The sequence below is a fragment of the Pagrus pagrus genome, assembly GCF_965226575.1.
Source record: "Pagrus pagrus genome assembly, chromosome: 2".
Classification (NCBI taxonomy): Eukaryota; Metazoa; Chordata; class Actinopteri; order Spariformes; family Sparidae; genus Pagrus; species Pagrus pagrus.
The window spans coordinates 15,971,189-15,997,458 of NC_140186.1; the positions used below are offsets into that span (position 1 = coordinate 15,971,189).

Below are 26,270 nucleotides of genomic sequence, written 5' to 3' on the forward strand. Positions count from 1 at the left end.
TGGAGGGGAAGAACTCAGGTAACGGGGCTGGGCTGATCAAACAGATACAAGAGAGGTCTGGAGGGACAATCAGGACACTGAAAAAAGGGCAAACGATGCCACAAAAACCAGAAAACACATAAAACACACATACAATGAAACAAAGATGACAGGACCATTCACAACTGTATGGTAACTATTGTAGGTTTGCGATACCTGAAAGGATCTCTACTCAGTTGCTCTTCCTGAGGTTCCATCATATTTTCCCATCAGAAGGTTTTGTCTGTCTTTTTGTTTGTTTGTTTGTTTGTTTGTTTGCCTTTTCCTTATTTAAATCAAGTGTCTAAGACTCAGGGGGAAATTGAGTCACATGTTGTACAAAATGTGATGGTCTTTGGAGAGAAATCTGTGATTTTAGGCAACATCAATAAAGATTGACTGGTCTGCTCAGTCATTTAATAAACAGTGAATTACTCAAATCTGAAGAAAATATTTCTTGGAAAACCAGTCACTCAGTCTGCGCTGCCCTCAGCAAGATTTAAACAATCTTGAAGTTTGACATGGGCTTTAGGTGTAATCTGAGGCAATCACTTCAGGATAGGCTGTGTCCAAACAGGCTGTGTGCCCTGAAGCCTGGTTGTATTGCAGGAGATAAGGGTCACCCTCCATCCCCTCCCCTTTGCTTCCTTCCTTCTTTTCTATCTTCCCTCACTTCAGCTCTAATACACCACCACCAATGACCTGCCTCTGCCCTCCTCCTCCTCTTCCTCCTCCTCCTTCTACACCTTCACATGTCTGCTGTCATGCTCCTCTGTCTCACCTCTGTTTGGTGAAATGCTCTTATCCACCACCCACAATAAAAATTCAGATTTGTTGTGTGATAAAGTTTTCTTAAGCAGTCTATGCTGTCTGAGGAGACTGTAAGTGTGTGTGTGTGTGTGTTTGCGTGAGGGCTGAAAAGGGGGATGCGGGGGAGACACATCAGCATTACAATCACACACAGCTGTTTGCGTGCTGTCTTGGGAGCCAGAGAGGGATCAGGAGACAGAGAGAGACAGATTTATTATCTTCTTGCTTTATGTATGTTACTCCGACCTGATGAAGAATCACTAAAATATTTATGCATTGTAATTGGCTGTTGTAAATCTAATGAGTGAAGGGATCTAGTTCAAAACAACAAAAGTGTTTCACCACAAAAAGGTCTGCACAAGACAAGCAACCAGCAGGTCAAACAACCGAGCAGGACATACAAGACCTTTGACATATAAGATTTACAATAACTACAAACCTTTCACGCTGATGTAATTCTTTATCTATACATATATTCCCAAAATAGTTCATACTCTTGTTTTGGCAAATGATATTCAAAGTTTAAAATATATGCACGAGTCAGATGGTTCTACATGTGTCAATCATTTGAGTAGCAAATGCATGAAGGCAAAATGCTGAGTGGTGCTGAGAAACTGCCGTTGTTATTTTTAACTGTTAATGAAGTACCCGCCACAGCAAATGTAAGCTATAATAAAACATGAGACATAAATTGTGACGTCATGTCATGTTTGTAGTTTGCCCACAGTCCCAAATTACAAGCCACACGTCTGACCTCTCGTTGGCTCGATACAAAGACTGAAATAGTGATGCTAATTAAAAACAACTGAAGCCTGCATTAAATATACAGTACAGCATGTATTAATGTGGCAGAAGTGCTCACAACTTTTAAAATACTAATACCACAGGGTAAAAATACTCAGGTACTTAAGTAAAAGTACAAAAGTACTGGCTTCAAAATATACTTAAAATACAAAATGTAAAAAGCTAAATTATTGAGTTATAGTTACATTTGTACATTACCTCAGTGTTGTTAAAACTACCCAGAAGTTATATTTGAGTAAAAGTAAAGGTATCAGGTTAAAATATTACTTTGATAGAAGTGAAAGTCATTTATACAAATAGTACTTGAGTAAAAGTCTGAAAGTATCCGGTATTAAACGTACTCTAAGTACAAGTAAAAGTAAAGTATACATATTTACATGTATAAATACTGAATACAGTGGATTGGCCTGTTATCTGTTTTTAGTTTTTTTAATCCAATTATCGTTAAAATAAATACAATTTCAAAAATTGCACTTCTTTGGCTCTTATGCAGCATGTAATCTGTAAAGTAACTAAAAGTATCAAATACATTTAGGTACAATATATGCCTCCAAAATGTAGTGAGGTGGAACTATAAAGCAGCAGAAAATGAAATTACTCATGGAAAGTACAAGTAAAGTTATTAAGTAAATGTACTTAGTTACATTTCATCGCTGCATTACTTTAATGCTGCAGCTGGTAAAGGTGGAGCTTATGTCTCAGGTAAATGTAATGGAGTAAAAAGTACAATAATTGCCCCTTAATTGTAGTGGAGTAGAATTAGAAGTATAGGAAATGGTAAATAAAGTATCATTACAAGTACTTAAGAAAAATGTAACTAAGTACATTACTTTAGTAAGTGTATTTAGTTACTTTTCACCATTGGTATATATTGTAAATGAGTAAAGGAGCTGACAGCAAAAAGAAGGAAGAGTTTCTGACAGTTTGATTAATTTGATTAGCTCTTAATGAATGGAGCTGATATTGCACCAGACGATAATTAAAACTGAAACCTCATTATACTCATAAAGAGAGAAGGTGACTTAATTCGAGTTGTCCCATCCAGTGCAGCTCGTGTACGCACGGAGGGCTCATCAACAAGTGTGCGTCCATCATCGGACAGGTGTTTCAATGCGTCTAAAGAAGCCTCACCTGCAAAAAAAAACAAGCACAACACGTGTGTCTAACAAGCAGCGCGTCGGTCTGTGTCCAGCAGTGGACATAAGAATCAGACGGGTTTTCCCCATTTTGTCCTTCACCGAGAAGCTCTGTCGCCTTCCCGAGGCCACATAAATAAACATCAGGTGACCGGGACACTGCAGCGAGCAGAGTCCCGCTGAGGTCAAACTGTTGCTGTTTGACTGACGGCCGCTGCAAACCTGCTGCTACCTTCAGGGAAAACGCAGTGAGTGTGTGCGTGTGTGTGAGAGAGAGAAAGAGAGTGTGTGTGTTTATGTGTGTGTGAAAGAGTGAGAGAGAGAGTTGCCTGGACAGACGCAGTAGCAGACGTGCCCGCTCCCGTCTCTCTCTCTCTCTCTCTCTCTCTCTCTCTCCCTCTCCCTCTCCCTCTCTCTGTCTCTCTCTCTCTCTCCCTCCCTCCCTCTCTCTCTCTCTGTCTCTCTCCCCCTCACACACTCTCCGGGAGCAGCGCTTTGACGCACCACGCAGAGTTGGATTATAGTATTGCGCGCTGGTCTTTCACGGAGCTTTTTTTTTCCCTCCCTCACATTGCCTACACCCCAGCCACTGACCGGCAATTGATAAATGATCGGGATCAATATCTCCTCACCACGGTGACCTCTGCTGAGCTTTCTTGGGGGGGGGTGAAAAAAAACCGAGCGCTGCCGCTGCTCCCTCTCTGTCCGGACGCGTGTTGTGAATTAATAACCAAGACAGCCTCACCTGAAGTGTGTGTATGTGTGTGCGCGCACTAAAGTGTGTGTGAGAGTGTGTTCCTCTGGACCAGATCAAGGATCGAGGTGTTTCACTGGCTTGGTTCCGCACGTATACACACACAGACACAACACACACCGGGGGGATTTGGGCACCGCATGCCGGGGACATGTGGAAGTTTGCGCCGCTGTAGCGCAGCCAGAGAGCCGGTCCACCGCCTCGTCGACCTCCTCTCTCCCTGCCCAGGGGGACCAAATTCCCGGTTCACAGCCTCCACACATCGAAACCCCTCTGAGAGGACCCAAATGTAAATCCAGAGCGAGAAAATCTCAGAAGCACACGTCTGAAAAGGGAGGACAGCGAGAAAGAGGACGGCATCCCGTGGCGTGCAGAGTTGTGAGAGCTCTTTCGGGGGATTTCAGGGCTTTTATTTCTTAACGCCCTTCTGTTTTCTCAGTGTTTTGTGGGTCTCACATTGGCCCCCACTTGCCGCAGTGATGGTGGGAGCTCTGAGCCCCGTTGGCCCTGGCCGCTCCCCGGCGACTGCGCTGGGGCTGCTGGTGGCCGTTCTGGTCCTGGTCCTGTCCGGCGGAGCGGACGGCCAGCCCTGCCCGACCCAGTGCTCCTGCACCGGGACTACAGTGGACTGTCACGGCCAAGGGCTCCGCAGCGTGCCCCGGAACATACCCCGCAACGCGGAGAGACTGTAAGTACCGAGTGTGTGTGTGTGTGTGTGTGTGTGGGGGGGGGGGGGATCTTTGCTTTAATCTGCGCACAGGATTTCTCAGAATATGATGTGTTTCTGTGTGCGTCAGGAACAAGTGCGCGCTTACCTTTTCCTAACGAAGGTACGATGAGCCTGTGTAATAAAGCTGGAGAGGTTTGAAGAGTTTACTGCAATCTTATCGCACTTTCTCGTACGTGATATCCCCCAAAATAGGCTAAAAGATCACCATGTATTGTTCTTATTATTTTTGATTTTTTTGGATAACACTCTTTGTGTATTCCGTCCTTTTAAACTGCACGCTGACAGCGCATTAGGAGGAGTTTTCTCCTTGGGGACACATCTTTAATAGCGCAGGGCTTAAATCTGAACTAACATGTCAGAAACTACCTCAGGAGCTGTGAGCGCGGCTGCCTGCATCTGATGCGTCGTGTAAACTGTAGAAACTCTTCATTCCTCGTGTTTAATGTGAGGGGGGACGTGACAAGTGACCGCGGAGCTGAAGTTCGGGGCACCGCTGTGGTTGTGTCGGTGGTTTCGCACTGTTGCATTAGCGCAGCCTCCGTAGACCACATCGGTCTGTCTGGAGACCAGCGAGTTAATCAAAAACGGATTTGGACAAGTGGGCTTCGAGTGAAACAGGCCGTGTTTTATTAGACAGAGACCCCTTGATGAAAATCTCAATTTCTGCACGCCAAGTTTCAAAAACAACAACAACAAAAAAAAACCACACCACCTCCAGCAGACCTGTCCACCTGCTCTGCCCTTGTGTCATTAACACACCATGTCTCCCACACTGACAGTCCTTTCTCCTCTGCTCAGGGACCTGAACGCAAACAACCTCACTAAAATCACCAAGGCGGATTTTGCAGGACTGAGACATCTGCGAGTGTTGTAAGTATTTATTTGTCTTTTCTTTCTTCCAGCAAAATAGGGAAAAAAACATATATTCTCACGCAGAGTCCTGACAAGCAGCATCTTGCAATTCCAACAACTTTCAACGCCAAAATACCAACAACACACACACACACACACACACACACAGATGTAACTGTTTCCAGTCGTGCTCCAGCATCAGGCTGCTCATCCAGCCCCCGGAGCTGCCGCATGCAGCACTGCGTCTCCGGCTTCGTTCAGTCCGCATGTGCGTCTGAACACAGCAGCGGCGGCACCTGTTAATGCCGTCGTGTTAATCTGCCAGTGGAAGTGTCAGGAGGGGCTTATTTTAACCACCGGGCGACGGGGGAAAGAGATAGCGGTCATTAGGTGTAACCACGGAGGGAGGAATGCAGCTGGAAGGGAGGGAGGAAAGAAAGAGTCGTGTGAGAACAGGTTTCTTACCTGAGATGGATCCAGGTTAACAGCGGGACAGGGATAGCCTGCTCTGATCGTGTGTGTGTGTGTGTGTGTGTGTGTGTGTGTGTGTGTGTGTGCGTGTGCGTGTGTGTGTGTGTTATAGAGCTGCTAAAAGTGAATGGCGGGGAATACACATTGCTGAAATTCCTCCAGAGATTATGTCTTTAATTGTGTGTGCCTGTGTGTGTGCTCCAGCCTTCACCCCAAGCTGTTTCCTGTGTTCATGTCATTAGTCAATCCAAAACCAATTCATTGGCAAGTTCTCCTGATGTTTAACTCATCCTTTGAGTCATTTTGGGAACAAAAGTGCCCCCAGATTTTGGGTTCTGGCTACTCAGGTGTAAATCTTTGGGTTCTGGCCTGGTATCAGTCAAAGGAAGAGTTTTTTCGGTCCTGTTTTTGACATTTTTAAACAATAATGCTGTATTGATTAGTCGATCCGAAGACAATTAATCAACAACTATTTTGGTAATGATCGATTTAACTCATTTATGGAGCAAAATTGTCCCAGAATTCTTGGTTCCAGCTTCTCTGATGTGACGATATGCTACTTGTTTTTGTCATATTTGATGAAATATCTTTAGGTCTTGACAAACATTTTGGAGACATTGCTTTGGGCACTCTTATAGACGATAGCGATAGCGCTGCAACATTTATTTTGATAATCGATTTATCTTTTTGGTCATTTTTTTAAAGCAAAAACATCAAGAATTGGTTGGTTTCAGCTTCTTGAATGTGAGAATTTGTCATTTATGACAGTAAATGAAGAGTCTTTGGGCTTTGGACTGTTTGTTGGACAAAAAAAGCAATTTTGAGTTGTCACTTTGGACTTAGGAGCATTTTTTGGCATCTTAAGGGCTAAACAATTCATCAGTTGATATGTTCTGGCTTACAAAAAGATGACGACCTGAATGCAAGCCTGACATCAGTTTAAAAAAACGAAAGCTTGGATAACATGAGCTGTGGTCCAAAAATCAAAATGCAGGCAACGGAAAGCCAGGCAACAATACTGAAGAATAGGGCTCGGGAAAATCCAAAAGACTAAACAGAAATACAAAAAGTACAAACAAGGAAGAAACCCAGGGAACAGCGAAAAAAAAAAACCCCAAAAAACAAAAAAAAAACGAGGAAATGAGGAGCAAACACAGAGTCACAAGAACAAAACAGGACCGGAGAGCGGGGAACGCAGGAGATGCAGGATTGATGTGGGGAAACAGATGCACTGACAATGACTGAGGGGAAAACACAGAAAAGGGTGGGAAAGAGACAAAGACAGGAACTGGAAAGTCGTAACAAGACACATGAGGATGAATTCTACAAAATAAAACAGGAAACGTCTAAACTGAAAACCAAAACCATGATGTAATTGTGAGTTACCTCCATCAAGGAGGTACCTGTGTCCGTTTGTTGGTTGGTTTGTTGGTTTGTCAGCAGCAATACACAAAAACTACTGAACAGATTTCCATGAAACTTGGATGGAGGATTGTTCTCTCATCCCAGAATAGACCACATTAACTCTTACACATTAACATTACGAGATAGCGAAACATTTTCATTAATTCCTCTGGGAATAATTCACAGATCTCGACGAAAACATCAGGCGCATTCGGGTGACTGGTGAATGTAGGTTTAAAATGTAGATACAGGGCTCCCGAGTGACATTGGATTAGGCTTAATTGAATTAAACCAAAGGTAAATGTCAACTAAGTGCTGTTGTAGTCGCTGCAGTCATAATTTTACAGTACAAGCCACTATATCTGCTCATCGTGTGTCCACCATACAGCCTAGAAAACTGTGTGTGTGTGTGTGTTTGCGTGTGTGGATGCTTAGCTTGGTCAGCAGAGTGCTCCTCGGGGAGTTGCGCTAGTGTAAGTGAATGAGTAGTCACAGCTATGTGGTTAGATAGAGAGTAAATTGGATGATAGATGAGTCGCTGTCCGTCTGATGGGCCAGTTTTAAAGTCAATTCTGGGTCTCTATCGACCCGCTGCTGATTGTCTTCTCTCCCTCTCTCTTTTGCTGTTTCAACAGTCTATCACTTTCCATCTCCACCAATCTGTTTTTCCTCTTCTTTCTTTTCCACACCCACTGCCACCTATCTTCTCCATCTCTCCCTCCCTCTGCTCTCTCCAATGTCAATCTCTTTGCCCCGTCTGGCTCTCCTTCACCTCCTCTTCCTCCTCTCTCTCTTATCTCTGGCCCCATCCAGCCATCTTTCTCCTTTTTATTCGGCCTCTCACGGTGTCATCGCACAAATCGCTCTGTCAGCTCTCTGACAGAGACTCTCTGTGTCTCTCTATCACTCTCCTTTTTTCTCTGTCCAATCTCTTATTGTCTCACTCTCTCCTGGTGTTTCTCCTTCAGGCAGCTAATGGAGAATAAAATCAGCACCATCGAGAGAGGAGCCTTCCAGGACCTGAAGGAGCTGGAGAGACTGTGAGTAACATTTTGTAATCGAAGCGGCCGCCATTTTATGCCTTAACCCTTTTTCTGTACACAAACGTAAGCATACCAAGCAGATACTCTCTCTTCATACATGTGGTGACACAGATACAGATGAAAGGATGAGTGCGACAGCATGTGTGGGGCCACCGGGACATTATCGTCTGTCTGAGCTCATTGCATGTCACACCGTGTGAGATGTGTTTGATAAAGTCTTGGTCGCAATCTGACGGATTCAAGATTTTGCCGTGAATACCTGGCGATGGTAGCGATGTCATCAGACTCAAACCTTCAAATGATGATGCTGTGTCCTCTACATGTAGGTGCCCTCTAGCGTTGTAGTATAAAGAACGAGACAAGTCCATGCAGGAGGTCAGGATGTGTTTTTTCATCAACATGACCCATGTTTAACCAAAAGTCAAAGTTGACTTCGGTCACTTGACTTTGTGACCGAACTTAAGTACTTATTTTAACCCAAACCATGATGTTTTTTAATGAGTGTTACACAACGGTAAAGTTACGTGTCCACAGGTTCCATCATTTTCATGCCTCCCGTTCATCGTCTATGTATGAAATGCATTCTGGCAGCGTTGTGTCTCGAGAGAGTTGCCCGCTCCTCATTTGCAAGTTGAAGTCTGGCTACTTTATGCACCTTTGGGAATTCCTGACAAACTGTAAAAGCTAAACATTGTCGAGTTAAAAAAAAGACAGATTCTGCAACTGTGCGGCTTATTTCTTGTCTAAAATGTCTACAGAAGCACATTTCGCAGAGCTGTTTTTGTAATATAAGAGGAGGTTTTCAAATGAGCGACGTGTTGGTCTGTTTTGGACTCCCAGAGCAGCAGCGTTCGTCCAATCAGGTGCTGCCAGAGAGCGTTTGCGTGGTTGTCGGAGGCTGTAGCCTGTTTTAGTCGAGCGTGCAAAGCTGGGAAGCATTGCGTGGCCCCGCGTCAAACAGCGACCCTGTGGACACGTACCATAACAGTCCAAAACTCATAATACGGTATGTGAAGAAGCTTTATGTTTCTAACTGGGCAGTGCATATGCAAAACTGACACTATAGAGGGGTAGCTACAGCGTCATAGTTTGAACTTAATGCCACTGACCAAAGCTGCTTACAATTTCACATCAGCCAGTGTATTTTGACCAGTATTTTGATGCATGATGTCTTTGACGAGACCAAAGATTTCAATGCATTTCTTTTATTTAAAAAAGAAATATTTTGTACAGCTCAACAAACACACAGCAAATTGAAAACAAACGTCTCTTCAAAGAGTCCAATTAGGTTGCGACCTGGTGACTTTGAAGGCCATGACATCAGATTTAAACCGTGTTTATGCTCATCAAACTATTCTGAAACCCCCCTCCACCCCTCCATCTGGATGTCTTCACAACCTGATCGTCATGACATGTGGCTGCCAACATCTCAGTCCAAGAGGAAAATTTTGAAAATGAGTCACAGGGCAGCAACTGAGGAGCAGCCAAAGGTTGTTATGGCACTGGCCTGGAATCACTGGTATTCAGCATCCAACCCTGAGGCAGTTATGGCATAATTAAGTCCTGGTTAGTGTGTGAGAGAGCAAGACAGAAGGGGGATGTGGACCCCTGACTGCTGATGTGTCCATTGTGTCGACTGTCAACTTTGTTCGACGTGCGAGCCGTCCGCATATAATATGTGTGTGTGTTTGTGTGTTATGTGGCCTGACCGTCAGCCAATGACACGCTGGAATTCAGCAGACTGTGACAGAGTCTGAGCAGGCTTAGACGCAAGCTTTTAATTAAAGACACATAAAAATCCTCGCTGCTTACACACACGTTTACAAAAACACAGACATACCTGTAGACACACACAGACGTACGTATGGCGCAAAATCAAATGAAGGTGTGCTAATCTTCTTGATAGCTGTTTTGGATAAATTCTTCAGGAGTCATTGGGATGAAAAGGATGAAATATCGTGATTCCCCGGCTGCTCTTGTCTCGGGTGTGTCGTGCCTGCTCTTCCTCCGCTCTCTGCTGCACTACGGCTGCTCTTTGTTGACAGAGAGAGGAGCTCTGTGGACCACTATAGGGAGTCTGAAAGTGTTTCTCATGCAACAAACGCTGGGTTCTGTCCGGGTAAGCAGATCTGGGAATTCCTGCCCAGACTGCAGCTCAGACTCTCTCAAAGACGGCAATATGTGACACTGCACGGCCTGGCTTTAACTGTAAACTTTGATAGCAATTACCAAAGGCAGTCTCTCATGCATACACGTGAGCAAAACAGGCTTCAACACACATTTGCACGTGCGATATTAGTCTCGTCTGTGATCAGCAATAGTTGCTGAAGTCAACTGTTTGTTTTGTCTCTCTTTCTCGTCTCTGACGGCAACAAACACCTTTGACGGCGGCTCGCTTTCTGACACAACATGGCTGTTTTCTGTTGTCCTCGCGAGGGCTTTCTCAACTGTAATTCAGCGTCTCTGGCGTGGCATGTTCACAAACACAAAGATGGAGTCAGTCATCAATGCCCCCCCGCGGCCGCCGGACAAAGGCACGTCTCCGGAGGCTGGAGTCTGGGGGCTCATTTCAAAGGCCTCCGTCCGATGGGGGGCTGGAGGGGGCCTGCTGGGCACCACTGCCCAGAGGAGAGGGCCCTAAGCTGGGCTGACGGATCCACAGTGACTGCCCCCCGCCGTGGTGGAAAACGGTTCCCCTTCTCATCCCCTTCTTTTTGCGACAGGCCCTGCAGGGATGGGCAGGGTGGGGTCAGGTGTGGGGCAGTAGCTGGGGGGTATGGAGGAGGGGTGGAGGTGTGGAGGAGATAGGCATGTCACAACACACACGTGCACGTGCACAGACACATGCATGGGAATGGACACACTCATGCATGCGCATTAACTTACACAAGGCTGCTCCGTCAGTACTGGTTTTATCTTGATTTCAGCCCCTCCTCACACACACCCACACCTTTTTTTCATTCAGTCCTCGTGTTTTTTCCTCCATACCCACCCATCTCGTTCGCTCTCCCTCTATTGTATTGCATATAGGAATGTCATACATTCTTCACTCTCTCTCTGTGAATGAAGAAAAGGAAAGAGAGGAGATCCTGATCCTCTCATTCGACTGGTTTACAGCCACTATCCAATTCAAAGTGTGAGATTGAAGCTGATAACAGGCACAGATATGCAGAGAGGAACAAAACAGTAATTACAGCCATTGAGACAATAATTTCAGAGAGCAGCAGTGATATAAAGCCTCAGATAATTAGCCTGTAATTGAGTGATAGCATTTTCAAAGATAATTTTAACAGAGATGAGTAATTGTAAAACTGATTACAGGTGGTAAGATATGTCTATCAGCAGTGATTACAAATTAGATAATGAAACCTCAAACTAAGCGATCGTGCTGCTGAAGATAACTCTAACAGTGATTGCACAAAGCCGAATATGGATTTCAAAGAAAAGCACTGGATTAGTGCTAAATGATTGGCTCTAAAGCCGGTGAGTGATAACGTTGTTCTTGCTGATCATTTCAGGGCAAAGCCTCAAATGTTTTCTTTTTTTTTATTGAGCAGCAGAGCTCGAAATTATCTGCACTGTGAAGACACACAAACAGCCATTTCCACTACAGCAGAAAGTAATTTGTGATAGATTTCCCCGTGTCTCTGCCGGGCTGTGCTGCGCTCTGCGGCCGCCGACACTTGTTATATTTGTTGGTAAACAGCAGTTGGAAGTAAAAATGCTCAAAGTTGAGGGCATGTAACACTTTTGGTGAGGGCGAAGGAAATCTCAGGTCAGGGGAGAAGATTTTGTTTTGATTTCTGCTTTGCTCTGTTTTTAGGGTCGATATGAAATTTGTCATTAATTTTTAACGGTTTAGTGTGTAAATCTTTGGTGGATGATGGTTCACTTCAAATGTACTAACTGTCGGAGTAGATACACACAGTGTTGTAAAAAGTAGTCATAGTAGAAGTAAAGATATCCTGTTAAAATATTACTGTGGTGGAAGTGGAAGTCACCCATAGGAAAAGTACTTGAGCAAAGTCTTAAAGTATCTGGCATGAAATGTACTTAAGTATTGTAAGTATTGTTTTTTTCCTTTATCTGATTGCGGATACAAATAATAAAAAAATGAACTGCGTTAACTCTGATGCAACATGCAGTCTGCAAAGTAACTAGTAATTATAGTTTTCAATTAAGTGTAGTGGAGTAAAAAGTACAATATTTGTCTCCAAAATGTTGCTGAGTGGAAGTGTAAAGTAGCAGAAAATTGAAATACTCGAGTAAAGTACAAGTACCTCAAAGTTGTACTTAATTGCTTGAGTTAATGTACTTAGTTACAATTCATCAATGGATACACTCACATGAACACACACAGTTTCAAGTGGTTTCAGATTAAAGGAAGTTTCTCAGGGTCGCAGAAATGTCCACACAAGGTTTTGGTTATAACTATGGTAACAGCAATGTGTGTGTGTGTGTGTGTGTGTGTGTGTGTATGTGACAGGCTGTTAGTGTAAAAAGTGTATTATGGCAGCAGTGGCATCGGTGGAGTAATAATTGGTTTCTGAGGTGGTTTGTTATTTCCTTCCCAGCCCGAGTGAGAGAGCCTGTAGTGCTACACATCTACAAGCCTCTGAGGTGTTAGGACTGTGTGTGTGTTTCTGTCTTTTGTGTGTGTGTGTGTATGCATGTATGTATGAAGATTTGGCACACTGTATGTGTTTGTGGGATTGTGTGTGTGTATTTACTGTGTGGTTTGTGGGCCTCCAGCATCTGTTTATGACTGCAGGGATTATCACCACGCCGCAGTGTGACATTAGCTTGTTGGAGCGACTCTCACACGTCCGACCACTGACTACTACATTCATTTCCAGCCAGACTTTGACTAATGAAACACGACTGTGGAAGTACTCTGAGGGTGTTTATGTGTATGCACACACACACACACACACAAAGAGACTTTCCTTCAGGTCCAGAAACAAACCACTAAACCACTACAGACGACTAGATTATTTGAGTCAGAAGCAGTCAGTGCTCTCAGTCAGTGCTTCTAGGTGTATGAACAAATCTTTCAACACGATCTTCAAGCTGTCCTGACTGTATTGAATCACCATCCTCACTGACTGAATTAGCAGCCTTGAGCAGTGGAGTTCCTCTCCCTGGTGATCGAGTGCAGCTCAACATTCATAACATTATTTTACAGCCACAGAAACGATCATTATTTGATAACTCGGTGGCTGATGAGCTGCTCTCACATAAGTTCATTTTTAAACTGAATTGAAAGTTACAGATGTAATAATGAACTGAAGACAGTCAATAAACCAGCAGTTTACGTCACAGCAGTATGAGCGGTGACATATTTACTTACTGATGTACCAACTCGGCTTGGGCTGATATTAGATTACCAAATATCCCAATATTTTCCATCATAAGCAATATTTTTCAATATCGAACAGCTGTGTGACTCATTTCTGCCTGCTTTCATGTCTCCATTAGACTAAATGAAGGAATGAACTGACATTTTGTCGGCTGTTGTTGATAGTTGCTAGTTGAAAACAAAAAGCGATCTGGTTGTCTTTGCGACAGTAGCAGGGGACGTTCTATTTCCACTTTAAATCGGGACACTCAACAATGATGCCAGCTTTTTTATTTTTAGTTTAGCATTTTGCTGTCTTGCCTTCTTCAGGATGTTTGGTAGGGAGACTTGAACAGTTAGTCAGTTGACAGAAAATTAATCCACAAGAATTTTAAGGTTTGTAAGTAATTTACCAAGAAAAAATATCGAACATTTTCTGGTTCCAGCTTGGAAATATGAGATTGTGCAGCTTATTAATATATCAATGTCAGTTGAATATATTTGGGATTTTCACTGTCAGGCATGACAGCTGGGTGATTTGTTTCTTCATTTTCTGACATTTTACAGATCAAACAATCAATCATACAAATAATCAACAGATTAATCAAAGTCTAGTGGCTGAACGAGTGATTTCATCAGACTTGTAGCTTCTTGAGCTATTTTATTGGCTGAGGTAGTTTGTAACATGAATGCTGTTTCGTAGGGCCTCATGTTTGTACCCAGTTTACTCTGCGTCCTTTGTGATACAACATTAAAGCTTGAAAACGATGCAGAGTGCACGAAGAGACTCATTCATAAAATCCATGAATCATCCAGCTTTCTCCTGTTACATTTATGTTACATAAACTGTGCAAGATGTAACATTTAAGCTGATAACATGATAATAATAATATAAAATGACAGTTACTCACATTAAGAACAAATTAATTAAGTGCATTTAACCACCTGAGAGGAAGCAGACTAGTTTTGATCCTGTACTTCATTCTCTCCGTCTCCTAGTCTGACAGCATTGCATCTATTTTAAGAGGATGAGCTCATACCCCCTCTCCCTCCTCCCCACCTCCAGCACCAGTCCGTGCACTCACCCAGGGGAGGTCTAGCCCACTAACGGGTGCTCATGGCTGGGCAGGACCTGCAGGAGGAGTGGGCCCCTCGGCGGGACCACGTGGGGCTCTTAGCCGCCAGAGCCCGGCGTTAACGGAAGAGGAGTGAATAATTTAGAAACATCATTTCTGCGGGATGTTAAATATTTAAGCGGCCCTCTGATGTAACTGTGGAGTGTGAGCGTGCGTGCGTGTGCGCCGGCGCGTTCATATATTTGTGCACTTGTGGGGTGGAAGATGGACACAGAGGGGGTGACGTTATTTAAGTCAAGGCGGGTTATAGTGAAGCGAAAAGAGGTGAAAGACGAGGGTTAAGAGGGAGAAGTCATTCAGAGACTTGCAGAGAGAGTTTTGAATGGAGTCGGTGACATGTCTGGAGTGTTTGAGTAAAGTTTGTGGCTTTTCTGGGATGAATATGCGTTTGTGTGTGTGAATCATGCAAACTGTGAATTGTTAGTCAGGACTTCTGCACTTTTCTTACTAGTTTAAAAGTCACTCTTTCTTCATTCGGCCTCCTTCTCTTCATTCTCCTCCAGTAGCAGCCAGCACAGCATCCGTCTCTGGGCCTGTCAATGTGTGTGTGTATGTGTGTGTGTGTGTGTGTGTGTGTGTGTGTGTGTGTGTCAGGGTTAAACTGTTTCAGCAGCCTGTCTCTCATTGTGTCACTCAGTTGCCTCGCTCTCCTCTGACTCACATCGAGGCACACACACACACTAACACACACAGGAACACAAACCTCTTCACTCCACTCAACCAGGGTTAAATGATCGCACCCAGATTATTAAACTCACCCGAGTTCTCTCAACTCCTCTGTTTGTGTGTGTGTGTGTGTGTGTGTGTGTGTGTGTGTGTGTGTGATGACGGGTTGTTGTGAGTTCTTCCCCTGTGAGGGCCTTGTTTACTCAGTGGGGTCCTTTTCACACATTCGGTAGTCCGGCCAGACTGCCTGTTTGTTTTTCCCACATCATCTCCTCTCCTCCGCCTTTGTGGCAAAAAAAAAGTGCCCCCCTCCTCCCCCTGACTTCCCTTCATCCGAACCCCTTCTCTCGTCTTTTCCTCCCCCTTGCCTTCCCTTCGTCCTTCTCGAGTTCACTGTTTGTCTGGCAGCCATGTTGTACCCCTTAAATCAGGGGTAACCCGGAGTGTGTTTTTGAACATGTGTGTGTTTTGTGTCTCCATCAATCTTCTCGTTCTCTCATGCTTCCTTTCAACTGCGCTGAGCTGCATTACAATCAAAACACCATAACATAATTTGATATGAAGATCAGGAAACACAAATCTCACTTTAAAATGGCTAATTATACACACATGTAACCGCCTCAGCCACACTGTCTGGACGGGTCTAGGTAGAGCTTATTCCCTAATTTATGCCGTGTTTTTCCAGGCGCCTGAATCGGAATAATCTGGCCGTCTTCCCCGAGCTGCTTTTCCTGGGAACGACGAAGCTCTACAGACTGTAAGTCCTGTTTTGATTTCTCCTTTTCTCTCCATCACTCAATGATTCCGCATTGTAAACCGAAACGTGTTTGCTTTCTCATGTGTTCGCTTTAACGAGAGCAAAGCGGCGAAGGCCCGAGATGTGTGTCCGTGTGTGTCGCCACAAGCTTGTACAGGTCGTCGACTATGACTTGAAACGACATGGTGAAATATGTTGCAGACGTTGGAGAGTAGAGAAAGAAATGATGCAGCTGTGCCGTTTCACCGAGATGAGGGAGTGAGAGGAGTGAGAGAACAGATTTTATGTGGCCCTCTCCATACAAGCCAGTTCAGTAGCTAATGGAGATTAGCACTCCAACAGCTGCTGCCCACTGGGAGAGAGAGTGTGTGTGTGTGTGTGTGTGTGTGTGTGTGTGTGTGTGTGTGTGTGTGTGAGGATGGAGAAGAGAGACCAAAGGGAGGTATAAGCAGTGAAACGTAGGAACAGGTTTCTCTTCTGAGGTTACATTTTGTGTTTCACAGTTTCAGTCACAGAACATAAACGTCCCAAACCGCCGAGCTGCTGTGTTTGTTGTCGTCGGGCACCTTCCACCTTCCGGCCTTCACTCACAAGCCCGATCGTCTGTACTGTAAGCCGAGCTGTGGATTTCCAGGACTGTAGGGCTGGGCTGCGACGCCGCTGAAACTGTGGGAACTAACTTCCCGTCATGGCCGTTCGCGGTCCCGGGGAATAATTATGGTTGCGTGTATTTATATGTGCGGCTGAATATATTTATCTAAGACAATATTGAAACGCTCAGATGATTCAGAGAGTGTGTGAAAGTTGTTTATGTTCTGCGGCCGCTACGGCGGTTGGCTGGGCTTGACCTGTCGTGTCTAAGGGTGTGTGTCTGCATGTGCGTCTGTGTTTCTGCCACTGTGTGTGTGTGTGTGTGTGTGTAAGAGAGAGTTTCTCAAGGCCAGGAGTTGGCATTCTGCTCAGCGTGTGGGCCGAGGTAAAAATACAACTCGGATATACTGCTCTCTGCTCAGCTGTCGCAGACAAGCGCCCTCTCTATGTGCGTGTGTGTGTGTGTGTGTGTGTGTGTGTGTTTGAGCTCTCTCCAGGTGTATTTGTTTTGCACAGGGTCTCTTCTTGGCTGCACATCTTCACTTCATTCAGCAAATGTCGTGTTATAATTGCTTTTTTTCTCCAGTGACACACACTGTAGTAGGATATAAAATCCACAGAGAAAGAAACAAAACTCCGAGAATCAACAGAAACTTTCTTAAACGGCGTTGAAAGAAGCTGCCAAGCTGGCGCCGTTGCGGCCACAAAGCTGCATGCTGATTTGTCAGACGTATGGAAGTCATTCAGAATGAGCGACAACCACGGAGCCGAGGCAAATAGTATTTAGGGCTGTTTGCTCAATATTAAATCTTGCTACGCCCCCTATAGTGTGTTTGTATTTTTAGAAAACACAACAAGAAACCTCAAGAGCCTGTGAAGTGGAATCTTGTTAAGTTTTATATGGAGGTCAGAAGGTATGTGTGAACTGGACCAACTTCGGTTCTTGCAACAGTCTGGCTATAAATGAACACTTGCTCAACCTGCTATTATGAAAATTATGTTTTCACTTTTTCGGGGCTTGGAAAATCTGTGTACGTGTGTGTGTGTGTGTGTGTGTGTGTGTGAGTATTTACTGGATTTGTTTAACCTTTGCTCAGCATCGTGGTTTAGGGCTTAGAGGGCTAAATTCAACTGGTGTGTGAGATGTGTCATTTATTTTAGTAGAAACACAAGAAAACACGGTCTGAATTTTGTTCACCTGTTTGTTTTTAAAGGGTAACTTCAACAATTTTACACATTTAAGTGTGTTCATGGGACTTCAGGAGTGATACTGCATATGTAAAAAAAAAAAAGAAGTATTTTCTGGCTCCAGAGGAAGCTGCATGTCATCTGATACATTCCCTCTAGTGATGTCACTCATTAGCTAAGTTGCATTGTTGGTAATGTAGGTTTTTACCACAGAAATGTGAAAGATGAGCAGTAAAGTAAAAATCACTCCTCTATTTGCCTCCCACAATGCATTGTGTTGCATTTTATGGATGCTCAAAACTCATGTTGTGTGACTCTACAGCTGTCAGTGATGACATGATGACTCATAACTGTCTGAAAACTCAATTGACTGCTCGCCATCGAGTTAATTATTCAGTAGTGAATGAGTGAACAGCAGCCGCAGACGAAGGTGACATCATACCACCGACAACCCAGCACATTAATACCTACACTCGGTTCATCAGGTACACCTAGCTTAAACTAATGCAGTCTAATACAGTCCTGCAATTATTACTTTCAAATTTCATGAACTTTAAAAGGTTTAAAAAGGCGCTGATTCAACTTAATGATCACTTTGGAGGCTGGACACAAATAAAACAAACCTGATGATTTTAAACAGGCAACAGACAAGTTTTCTGCTTTAAAGTGTCATTATGAAGTGAATGTTGATTGCACAGTGTAGAGGCTATAGAATAACAACACCATCATCATTTCAATTGGTTTCCTATAAGCCTCATTTTCAAAATGCTATTCTGTCTGTTGGCCACAGGGCACGAAATCAAATGAAGTCGACTGGTAATCCAGTCCTGCGGGCTGCCTGGCAATATTTCTGTCTGCTTTCACGTCTTCATTACAAACTAAATGAATGAATGAAGTCACGTTTTGTCCTGTTTGTTATTAGTAGTTGCTACTCCAAGGAGAATAAGGCCAACAATGATACCACTTAGAATTGCGAGGAGGGAAAAGTTGTCATGTAACACTTCAAATGAACTTTTGTTCAGTTTAATCAGCTTTAAATTTGTATCTTTCTTTCTAAAAAATGCTGCTCCTGTGATTTTGGATATTGTATTTAGTTTTGACATTATGTCAGTTTATCACGCAGACCTAATTGTCACTGTATTATAACTCATATTCTTTTGTTTATTATGAGTTCTCCTTTCTTTTAATACTTTCCATTTACCGTCTCATTTCTTCGCCTCCATTGTCTCCGTGTTTTGATGCCTTATGTAAACTCTTAACTGACTTTGTATTTTACAAAAGGTGGGCGAATACATTTGTGCGGCATTTCCTCGCCGCTCCTCTCCCATCTCCCTGCCAGCTCTTTCTCTCTCTCCCTTCCCTGTTTGCTGGACAGAAATCAGATGAAAGAGGGTGAGATGAAAGAGGCGTTGATGAAGGGATGGGGTGATGGGAGGATAACAGAATGGGTCACTGCTTTCACAGCTGAAAAGTCTGGTTATGCTTGACTGTGAGGCCAGATTGATGGGACAGTGTTAGTTTATGTGCGACTGCGCGTGTGCTATTTCGCCGCTTGTGTCCCGCAGCAACAGTTTTCCAGGTCGCTTTATCACCGTGTGTCTTTTTGCGTGTGTGTTTCGAGGTGCATTTGTCTTGAAAGTTTGGCTCTGCCGTGTTAATTTGCTTGAGATGAAGAGATGGAGAAGGTTATTTGTGCCTCGGTCCTTCATCATCATTCCACTGGGAAGGAGAGTCAACATGATTGAGAGCTGAATGACTGAACTTCAGGTCTCACCCACACACACACACACACACACACACACACACACACACACATTAAACCTGAGTTAAAGCGGTATGGGGTTTGAATTAATGAGTTGATGAGGCTACGTTTTTGGTGTGTGTGTGTGTTTATGTGTGTGTAATAGTCCCTAATCCTCTGCTAAACGGTGCCCTGATGAGGCTTTACCAGGCAGCATTGTTGCTTAGCAGCCTCCAAGGTTGTGGCTTTGTCTTCTGTGAGAGCTTAACACACACACACACAGACACACACACACACACGTATATACGTACCACCTCGGCCGAGACGACGACAGGCTCACACAATGCGTCACAAGAGCGCAGAAGATGTGGGCTTTCCCAGCGTGTCGACAGTTATTTAACATGGAGGGAGGAGAAAGGAGAAGGAAGAGAGGGGTCAAAGGTAGAGAAAATGAAATTTTCTCTGAGTAAATAATGCTTTTTAATTAAGACAGAGAGCGTCGGCCGGTTTAGTTGCCACAGTGACGACGACCTCTGAGTCCCGCGGAGGTCAAAGGTGAAGAATGTTCCAGTCAGGAGATCTAAGCAGGAGGTGATTTATAGGAGCGAGGAGGGGGGAGATCTCCTCCCTCTCATTAACAGAAATCATGACAAATTAAACTTGTAACAGCTGTTGCACGCAGGGAGTTTTTTTTTTCATCCTGGGATGAAACAATTGTAGCATGTAGGACAACATGGCCTCCGCCTGGGTCGTCGAACAACACAAAAACAATGAAATGATACGAGTATTAGAGTAAAGTTAAAATGTAATACTTAACTCAACCAGCTGATATGCGTTGTGTTTGTGTGGTTGTGTGACATTACTTTTCCTTTCAGACTTATTAAGACATCCTTCTGTGAAGTGTTGTGTGACAGCCCTGCTGAAGGGCCACAGGCAGAAACATGTCAGTCTCATGATGAAGTTGGTCTCAACACTAAGATTACAACTAAGTCTTGCTGGAATTTTGATCTTCTGCGTCTGCTTGCAGCCTCCGAGCACCTTGCAAGTAGAAGCTGTGCCTGACCCTGACTGTAGATTTTTTTGCGGTTATTTCAAGGCCATACTGTCTTTTCATGATGTCCAGGAGGAGAGTGTAACAGGATAAAACTAAACTCCTGCTTCTGGTTATTCCAGTGTATGTTGAAAGGGATTATTTGGGTTTTGGGGTGCAGCCTTCTAAAAGATCAGTATCTGCTGGTAGCAAGGTTAGTCACAGTGTATTGGATGAGAAGATAGTCGGCCACTGACTTTGTGTACATAGGATATGCAAATATCTGCCATTATGTCTGTCCAAGGAAATGAAGTTAAGCCTCTGCAGCCCGAGGCGTCTGTAGATGGGCCTCTCTCTCTCTCTCTCTCTGTTCCTCTCTTTCTTTCTTTCTTTCTTTCTTTCTTTCTTTCTTTCTTTCTTTTTTCTTTTTTTCTATCGAACAAACACACACACACTGGCACACACACATCGCTTTACCATTCAGCAATATTTCCTGCCCCCTCCGGTTTCTCTGAATGCACTTTAACAGATATAAAAACTCTCACACACACAAGCACAGCGATGCACGCACACACAAGAAAATTGCTCTTTTCAGATCTTTTCAGCGTATACAAAGACATATTGTCCCAGAAATGTTTTCGTTAGCACTCTTGGATCGCACAGATCATATCCAGCCAAACGGCAAAATGAGGATGGTGTTTTTATTTTCCTGTCCCGTGGTCCAGTTTGTGTGTTTTCTGACATGTTTCCGTGTCCTCTGTGTACACATTATGAATCACCTTGAGTGCGAACCGACAGTTACAACAGTGTTGAGGTGTTGAGTGTCAGTGACTCACTCGCTTGCCATCGTATGAATCACATGACTGCCTATCTGAATCGCTCAAGGCCACTCATTCCTAAGAAGTGATTTGGCCATTCAGATCCCAACACAATGCTGTAATTCATTCTGGAGCGATGCGGAGAGGGCTTGCCAAAGCCTAACTGGCATTATTCAGAGGGCACTGGTACAAAAGATTATGTTATTCAGGCAGAATGTAAAGATATGAAACGCCCTGCTTGAGTTGTACCACGGCTAGAGCTAACTTGTTTCTGAATGGGAAGTGTGTGTGTTTGTGTGTGTGTGACCTTTATTTATTTTAACTGGAAACAGTCGTACAAAGAAGAGCAGAACACTCCAGTTGCCAGTTTATTAGGCACACCTAGCTCAATATGACATACCTTCTATAAATCTTACATTTTTTTTATATTAAAATTGTTTTTTAATTAAACTGTTGGTGTTGAATTAGTTTGAGAGTCATTTTGGAGGCTGTGGTTTGTAATGTTTCTGGGGTCTTTATAATTTTGTGTGGTCCCTGGTTTAATCAGAGGATAGACTCCAGCTCCAGAGAGTCTGCAGACCAGAGTCCACTGTCCTCTCTGAACAAAGACATCAGACATATCACAGCTGTGCTTTGGCAACAACGACATCACAACATAACATAAAAAAGAACGTTAAATCATAAACTCGTTATTCAAGGGGAAAACATAATTGTACTAACACACATAAATCAAAGTCCTCCTTCCTTTATTCTTTGTTCCAAGTTGAGTATCCTCTCCTCCATTTGTTTGTGCCAGCACTAACTCACTTTGTCCTGCAATCACAACAACATTTAATCTGATCTGATGTAATCTTTGGAATGTGACAGAGTTTATTTAGTAAAAGGAAAAACTTCTCTTTATATTTTTCTCTTATTGCTGTATGTAATATTTATGATATATAACTTAAGTAAAAGTTGCAATACCACAGTGTAGAAATACTCTATGGCAAGGAAAAGTCATGTAGAGGTGTTCGCATTATACTTAAAGTACACAAAGTAAAAACACTCATTATGAGGAATGGCATATTTCAGAAATGCTAGTGAAGGTGGTTTAAAATACTAAGAAGAGTCTTAATGTACTTTTGTACTTACTTACTTACTTTACTAGTAACTTTGCAAATCACATGCTGCATCAGAGCCAAAGTAGCACATTTTTTAATTAATTTTAGTTTATCAGCAATCAGATAAAAAAAACACACTGAGTCCGATAAACAGAAAAATGCTGAATATCAGCTTGAATAATCAGCCAAGTCGATAATGAGTTGACCACTTTTGATAAGAAAGTACAGATAATATCAGAGACTTTAAAACTTTTACTCAAGTGCTATTTGTCTGAGTGACTTTCACTTTTACCAAAGTAACATTTTAACACAATATCCTAACTTTTACTCAAGTACAACTTTACTTTATACAACACTGGAAGCGACTTGCATTCAGCCATGAACAGATAACCCCAAAAGTGCAAGAATCACACAAGAATATAACATTTCTCAAACAAGCAAACTGCCTTTTTCAGACTAAAACATCTATTTTGGAGTGAATAGGAATTGCTGTGGCCATAACCCAACTTTTAGTCATAAAAACCTAAAAAAAAGTACCTCTCTTTTAAATACTTTCAAAATACAACTGATGAAATCTTGATTTTAATTCCCATAAAACTTCTAAACTTTAAGAACTAAAACCTGACAAACTGAATATATTAGATGTCAAATTTTTTGCTAATTATCTTGTATAATCTCCACACAAATGCACGTCGTTTTATATGTTTCTCAGTTCGGTCTCCTGAATGCAGCTCAATTAATCACCTGTCGCCCGAGGTGTGTGAGTGTCAGAGTTCAGAGCTCACAGGTGAAAGGTCAGGGAGCATCCGTGTCAACCGATGAGATCTGCAGGATAATGGACATGCCAGCAGTGGCGGCGCTGCTCTGCCCATCAGATTACAGAACGGGCCTGTAGAGAGTTACGCCTGGAAAAAAGAGACAGAGAGCGGAGGGGTGGATACAGACGGGATGAATGAAGGGTATTTAAAGGAAAGATTAGAGATGTGTTTGCTCTCTTTAATGGTGTGGAAAAAAAGAGCAGGGAGGAATTTTACTGAGGTGAAGACAGCAGCGTTTTATCCGTTGTGAGCTAGCTGTGAAAAGAAAAGGAGAAAAAAAAAAAGCAGAGCAAAGTAGAAAGTGAGGGACAGGGAAAGTAAAGAAAGGAGGAGAGCTAGAGGGGAGAGAGTCATGTGGAAAGGAGAAAGGAGAGAGGTATGTCAGTACTTACTGTAGATGGCAGGTAGCCTGAAGCCTGGAGCCAGCATGTCTGTCAGAAAGAAGTGCCCAGGTGTGTGTGTGTGTGTGTGTGTGTGTGTGTGTGTGTGTGTGTGTGTGTACCGTAACCTGAGTGTGGATTATTGGAAGAGGGGGGGTTACATACCTATCCAACGCCAGGAAGAGCTTACCTGGAAGCAGGTAGTTACGCTAGAGGAGTGTGTGTGAATCTGTGTGTGTGCGTGTGAGGTCTTCTGCATCATCAAAGCGTTTCCTCGCCTTGCTTGTGTGTGATTAAGGGTCACCGTGTGCGGTAATACCTCCCAACAAAGCAGCTAAATCATCCTCTCCGCTTCCCTCACGTCTTTTTAAGTCCACTTCCTCTCCTCCTCTCATTCGCTTTAACCCCCAGTGATTAACTTAATAATATAACGTGAATGCCGGCGTTACGCAGCTGAGAACCAGCAGGATGTAGATTTCTTCCCTTTTTTTCCCTTTTCACTCTTTGTTGCCCTCCTTCTTCAATCTGCAGAGGTTTGTCTCTCCAGGGTATCTGCAGGTATGGATCCGTGCCCCGTATTGATGGATGAGTCGGCCTGGTCCGTGAATTATGGGAGGGATTATGGAGTAATCAGGACAATTCATCATGCAACGCTCCTCTACTCACCCCAATCACAGCTACTCAGCAATATTGACCCCTGCTTGCTGTGTGCATCCATGTAGAGGAGTGTTGCTGCTGTGTGTGTGTGTGTGTGTGTGTGTGTGTGTGTGTGTGTGTGTGTGTGTGTGCTTTGCGTAGGGTGATGAGGAAGCAAGTTATGAGGAATTAACCCCTTAACAAGCAGAGGTTGTTTATACCATTACTCAAACCTTATTTCCTGAACATTACAGTGTGGAGCTGAGGAGGAGCGTAGACTATATAAAAGAAACCTTACATTAAAATTACATTAAGTCATGTGTTAACGCCCACATGGGATGTTCATTTTGGGAATGAAAAACAGGCTAAAACCAAACTGACCAAACGCCGAACAGGAAATGTGAAAAATAAAAAAAACAGGTCAGAGAAAGGTCAAAGTTCTGAGGCGAAAACACAGAAGACACTAAAAAACAAGTTTGCAGCTGTTTAAATGCACACAGTGCCATGGATACGCATTGCTACGCTTCTCTCCTGATTGAAAGGTTGCCATGGTAGTGCCTTGTCCGCTCGCAAGGCCACATCCAACAGCATACCCTGCTTTATCGTCTATTTTAACCTAAAAGGGACTATAATTTAAACAGTTGACATCATGCTGTGTTGAAGAGCAACTGAGACCATAAACTCCTTAGGGAAGTGTTTACTGAGGTAATAAGTCAAGTAGGGTCATTTTTTCATAAGCTTACATACAACCGAAGATGGTATTGGAACCAGTGGAGTCTCCACCCGCTGGCAATTAGATAGAATGAATGTTTACACTCAGACAGCAAGGCTACATCCACTTCTATGGTTATAAGTGCTCAGACACAACTTTGGCACAAAAACTTTGCCAAAGTTTCCGGTTCCAGTTTTGGTGACGATACACAGAACATCTACAACATGTCTTCTTCTGACTTGGGAATGAAAACGTAGCTCACTGTAAACATCATGTTGCTTCAACAAAGAGCTGAAACATGATGAAACTGAACATATGATACTGTCACTTCTTGGAACAAAGAGTAATTAAGGGGAAAACTGTATTTGAAGGGCTTACTAATGCTAATCCACAGAGAAAATGCTCTCTGGCCACCGAGTGTAATAAAGGACAATAGGACAAAAACTAGAAACTTTGAGCGGTCACAGAGTCTCGCCAGTCAAATGGAAAACAGAGAGGTTTCAGTTTATGTCAATCAGTCAGCAGACCTAACATGGCTGTCTTTCTCTGCCCTGGGTGCCTCCCTCCCTCCCCTCTAATCCTCCATCTTGGCTCCGTGTCAAGCCGCCTTGTCCAGTTGCACAATATCCCTCCTCCGGGGCAGGCAACTGCATCCCCTCTCTGGCTCCATTAGTGCCACTCCACTGGCATAGCCGGCATTCTCCAGTGGGACCGTCATCGCTGGCCACTCTATTGGCACCCCTGTCACTCTCCAACCACCACAAAAGAAAACCTCTCGGCCCTCCCTCTCTGCCTCTCCTGCTCGCTTGGTCTTTTTTTTGCGGCCCCATTTTCTTCCCCTCCTTGTCTCTCTCTCTCCCCGCTCCTCTATTATCTTCCCTTTCTCTCTCCAGCACCTTTCTCTTCAGTCTTTTCCCTCTCATACTCTTTCTTGCCTACACCGCCCCCCCCTTCACTCCCCTGCCCATCTCTCCCCTAACACATTGGTTTGGAGAGGCTTATGCAAGACCCTCATCCAGGGTAATGATGCAGTAGAACCCAAGAGAGGAAACTGGGAGCTGACCAGTGATTCCTCCCAGAGATGTTCCTCGCAAGTTTAGAGCCTCTCACATTATTTCACCAAAAGCTGAGTGTGTTTGAACTGACCACGGCGACCCAGGCTCATTAAAACGCACTATGTTTACATAATGTGAGGACTCGAAGCCAGAAACAGGCCGACAACACAACAGCCGCTGTCGCTTTGAGTGAATCCACTGTTTTAAAGGTGCAATTAGTACGAATTTTAGTTCAAAACGATCAAAGATCGACTAAAATGAACAACAGAATATGAGGAAATA

The 26,270-nt window shown here is 43.7% G+C and overlaps 1 protein-coding gene across 4 annotated transcripts in view; it reads left to right on the forward strand.

Moving 5' to 3' along the window:
* The first annotated feature begins 3,271 nt into the window (after window positions 1–3,271).
* The window catches only part of slit2 (slit homolog 2), an 89,852-nt gene continuing 66,853 nt past the window's right edge, over window positions 3,272–26,270 (forward strand). For 3 of the 4 annotated variants that reach the window (XM_084365368.1, XM_084365370.1, XM_084365369.1), the window contains exons 1-4: window positions 3,273–4,210; window positions 5,051–5,122; window positions 7,948–8,019; window positions 15,848–15,919. In XM_084365368.1, coding sequence (XP_084221494.1) covers window positions 4,002–4,210; window positions 5,051–5,122; window positions 7,948–8,019; window positions 15,848–15,919 — 425 coding nt within the window. In that variant the 5' untranslated portion in view covers window positions 3,273–4,001. Of the gene's footprint in view, window positions 4,211–5,050; window positions 5,123–7,947; window positions 8,020–15,847; window positions 15,920–26,270 lie in introns of all 4 variants that reach the window. The other variant, XM_084365371.1, reaches the window with a different exon arrangement.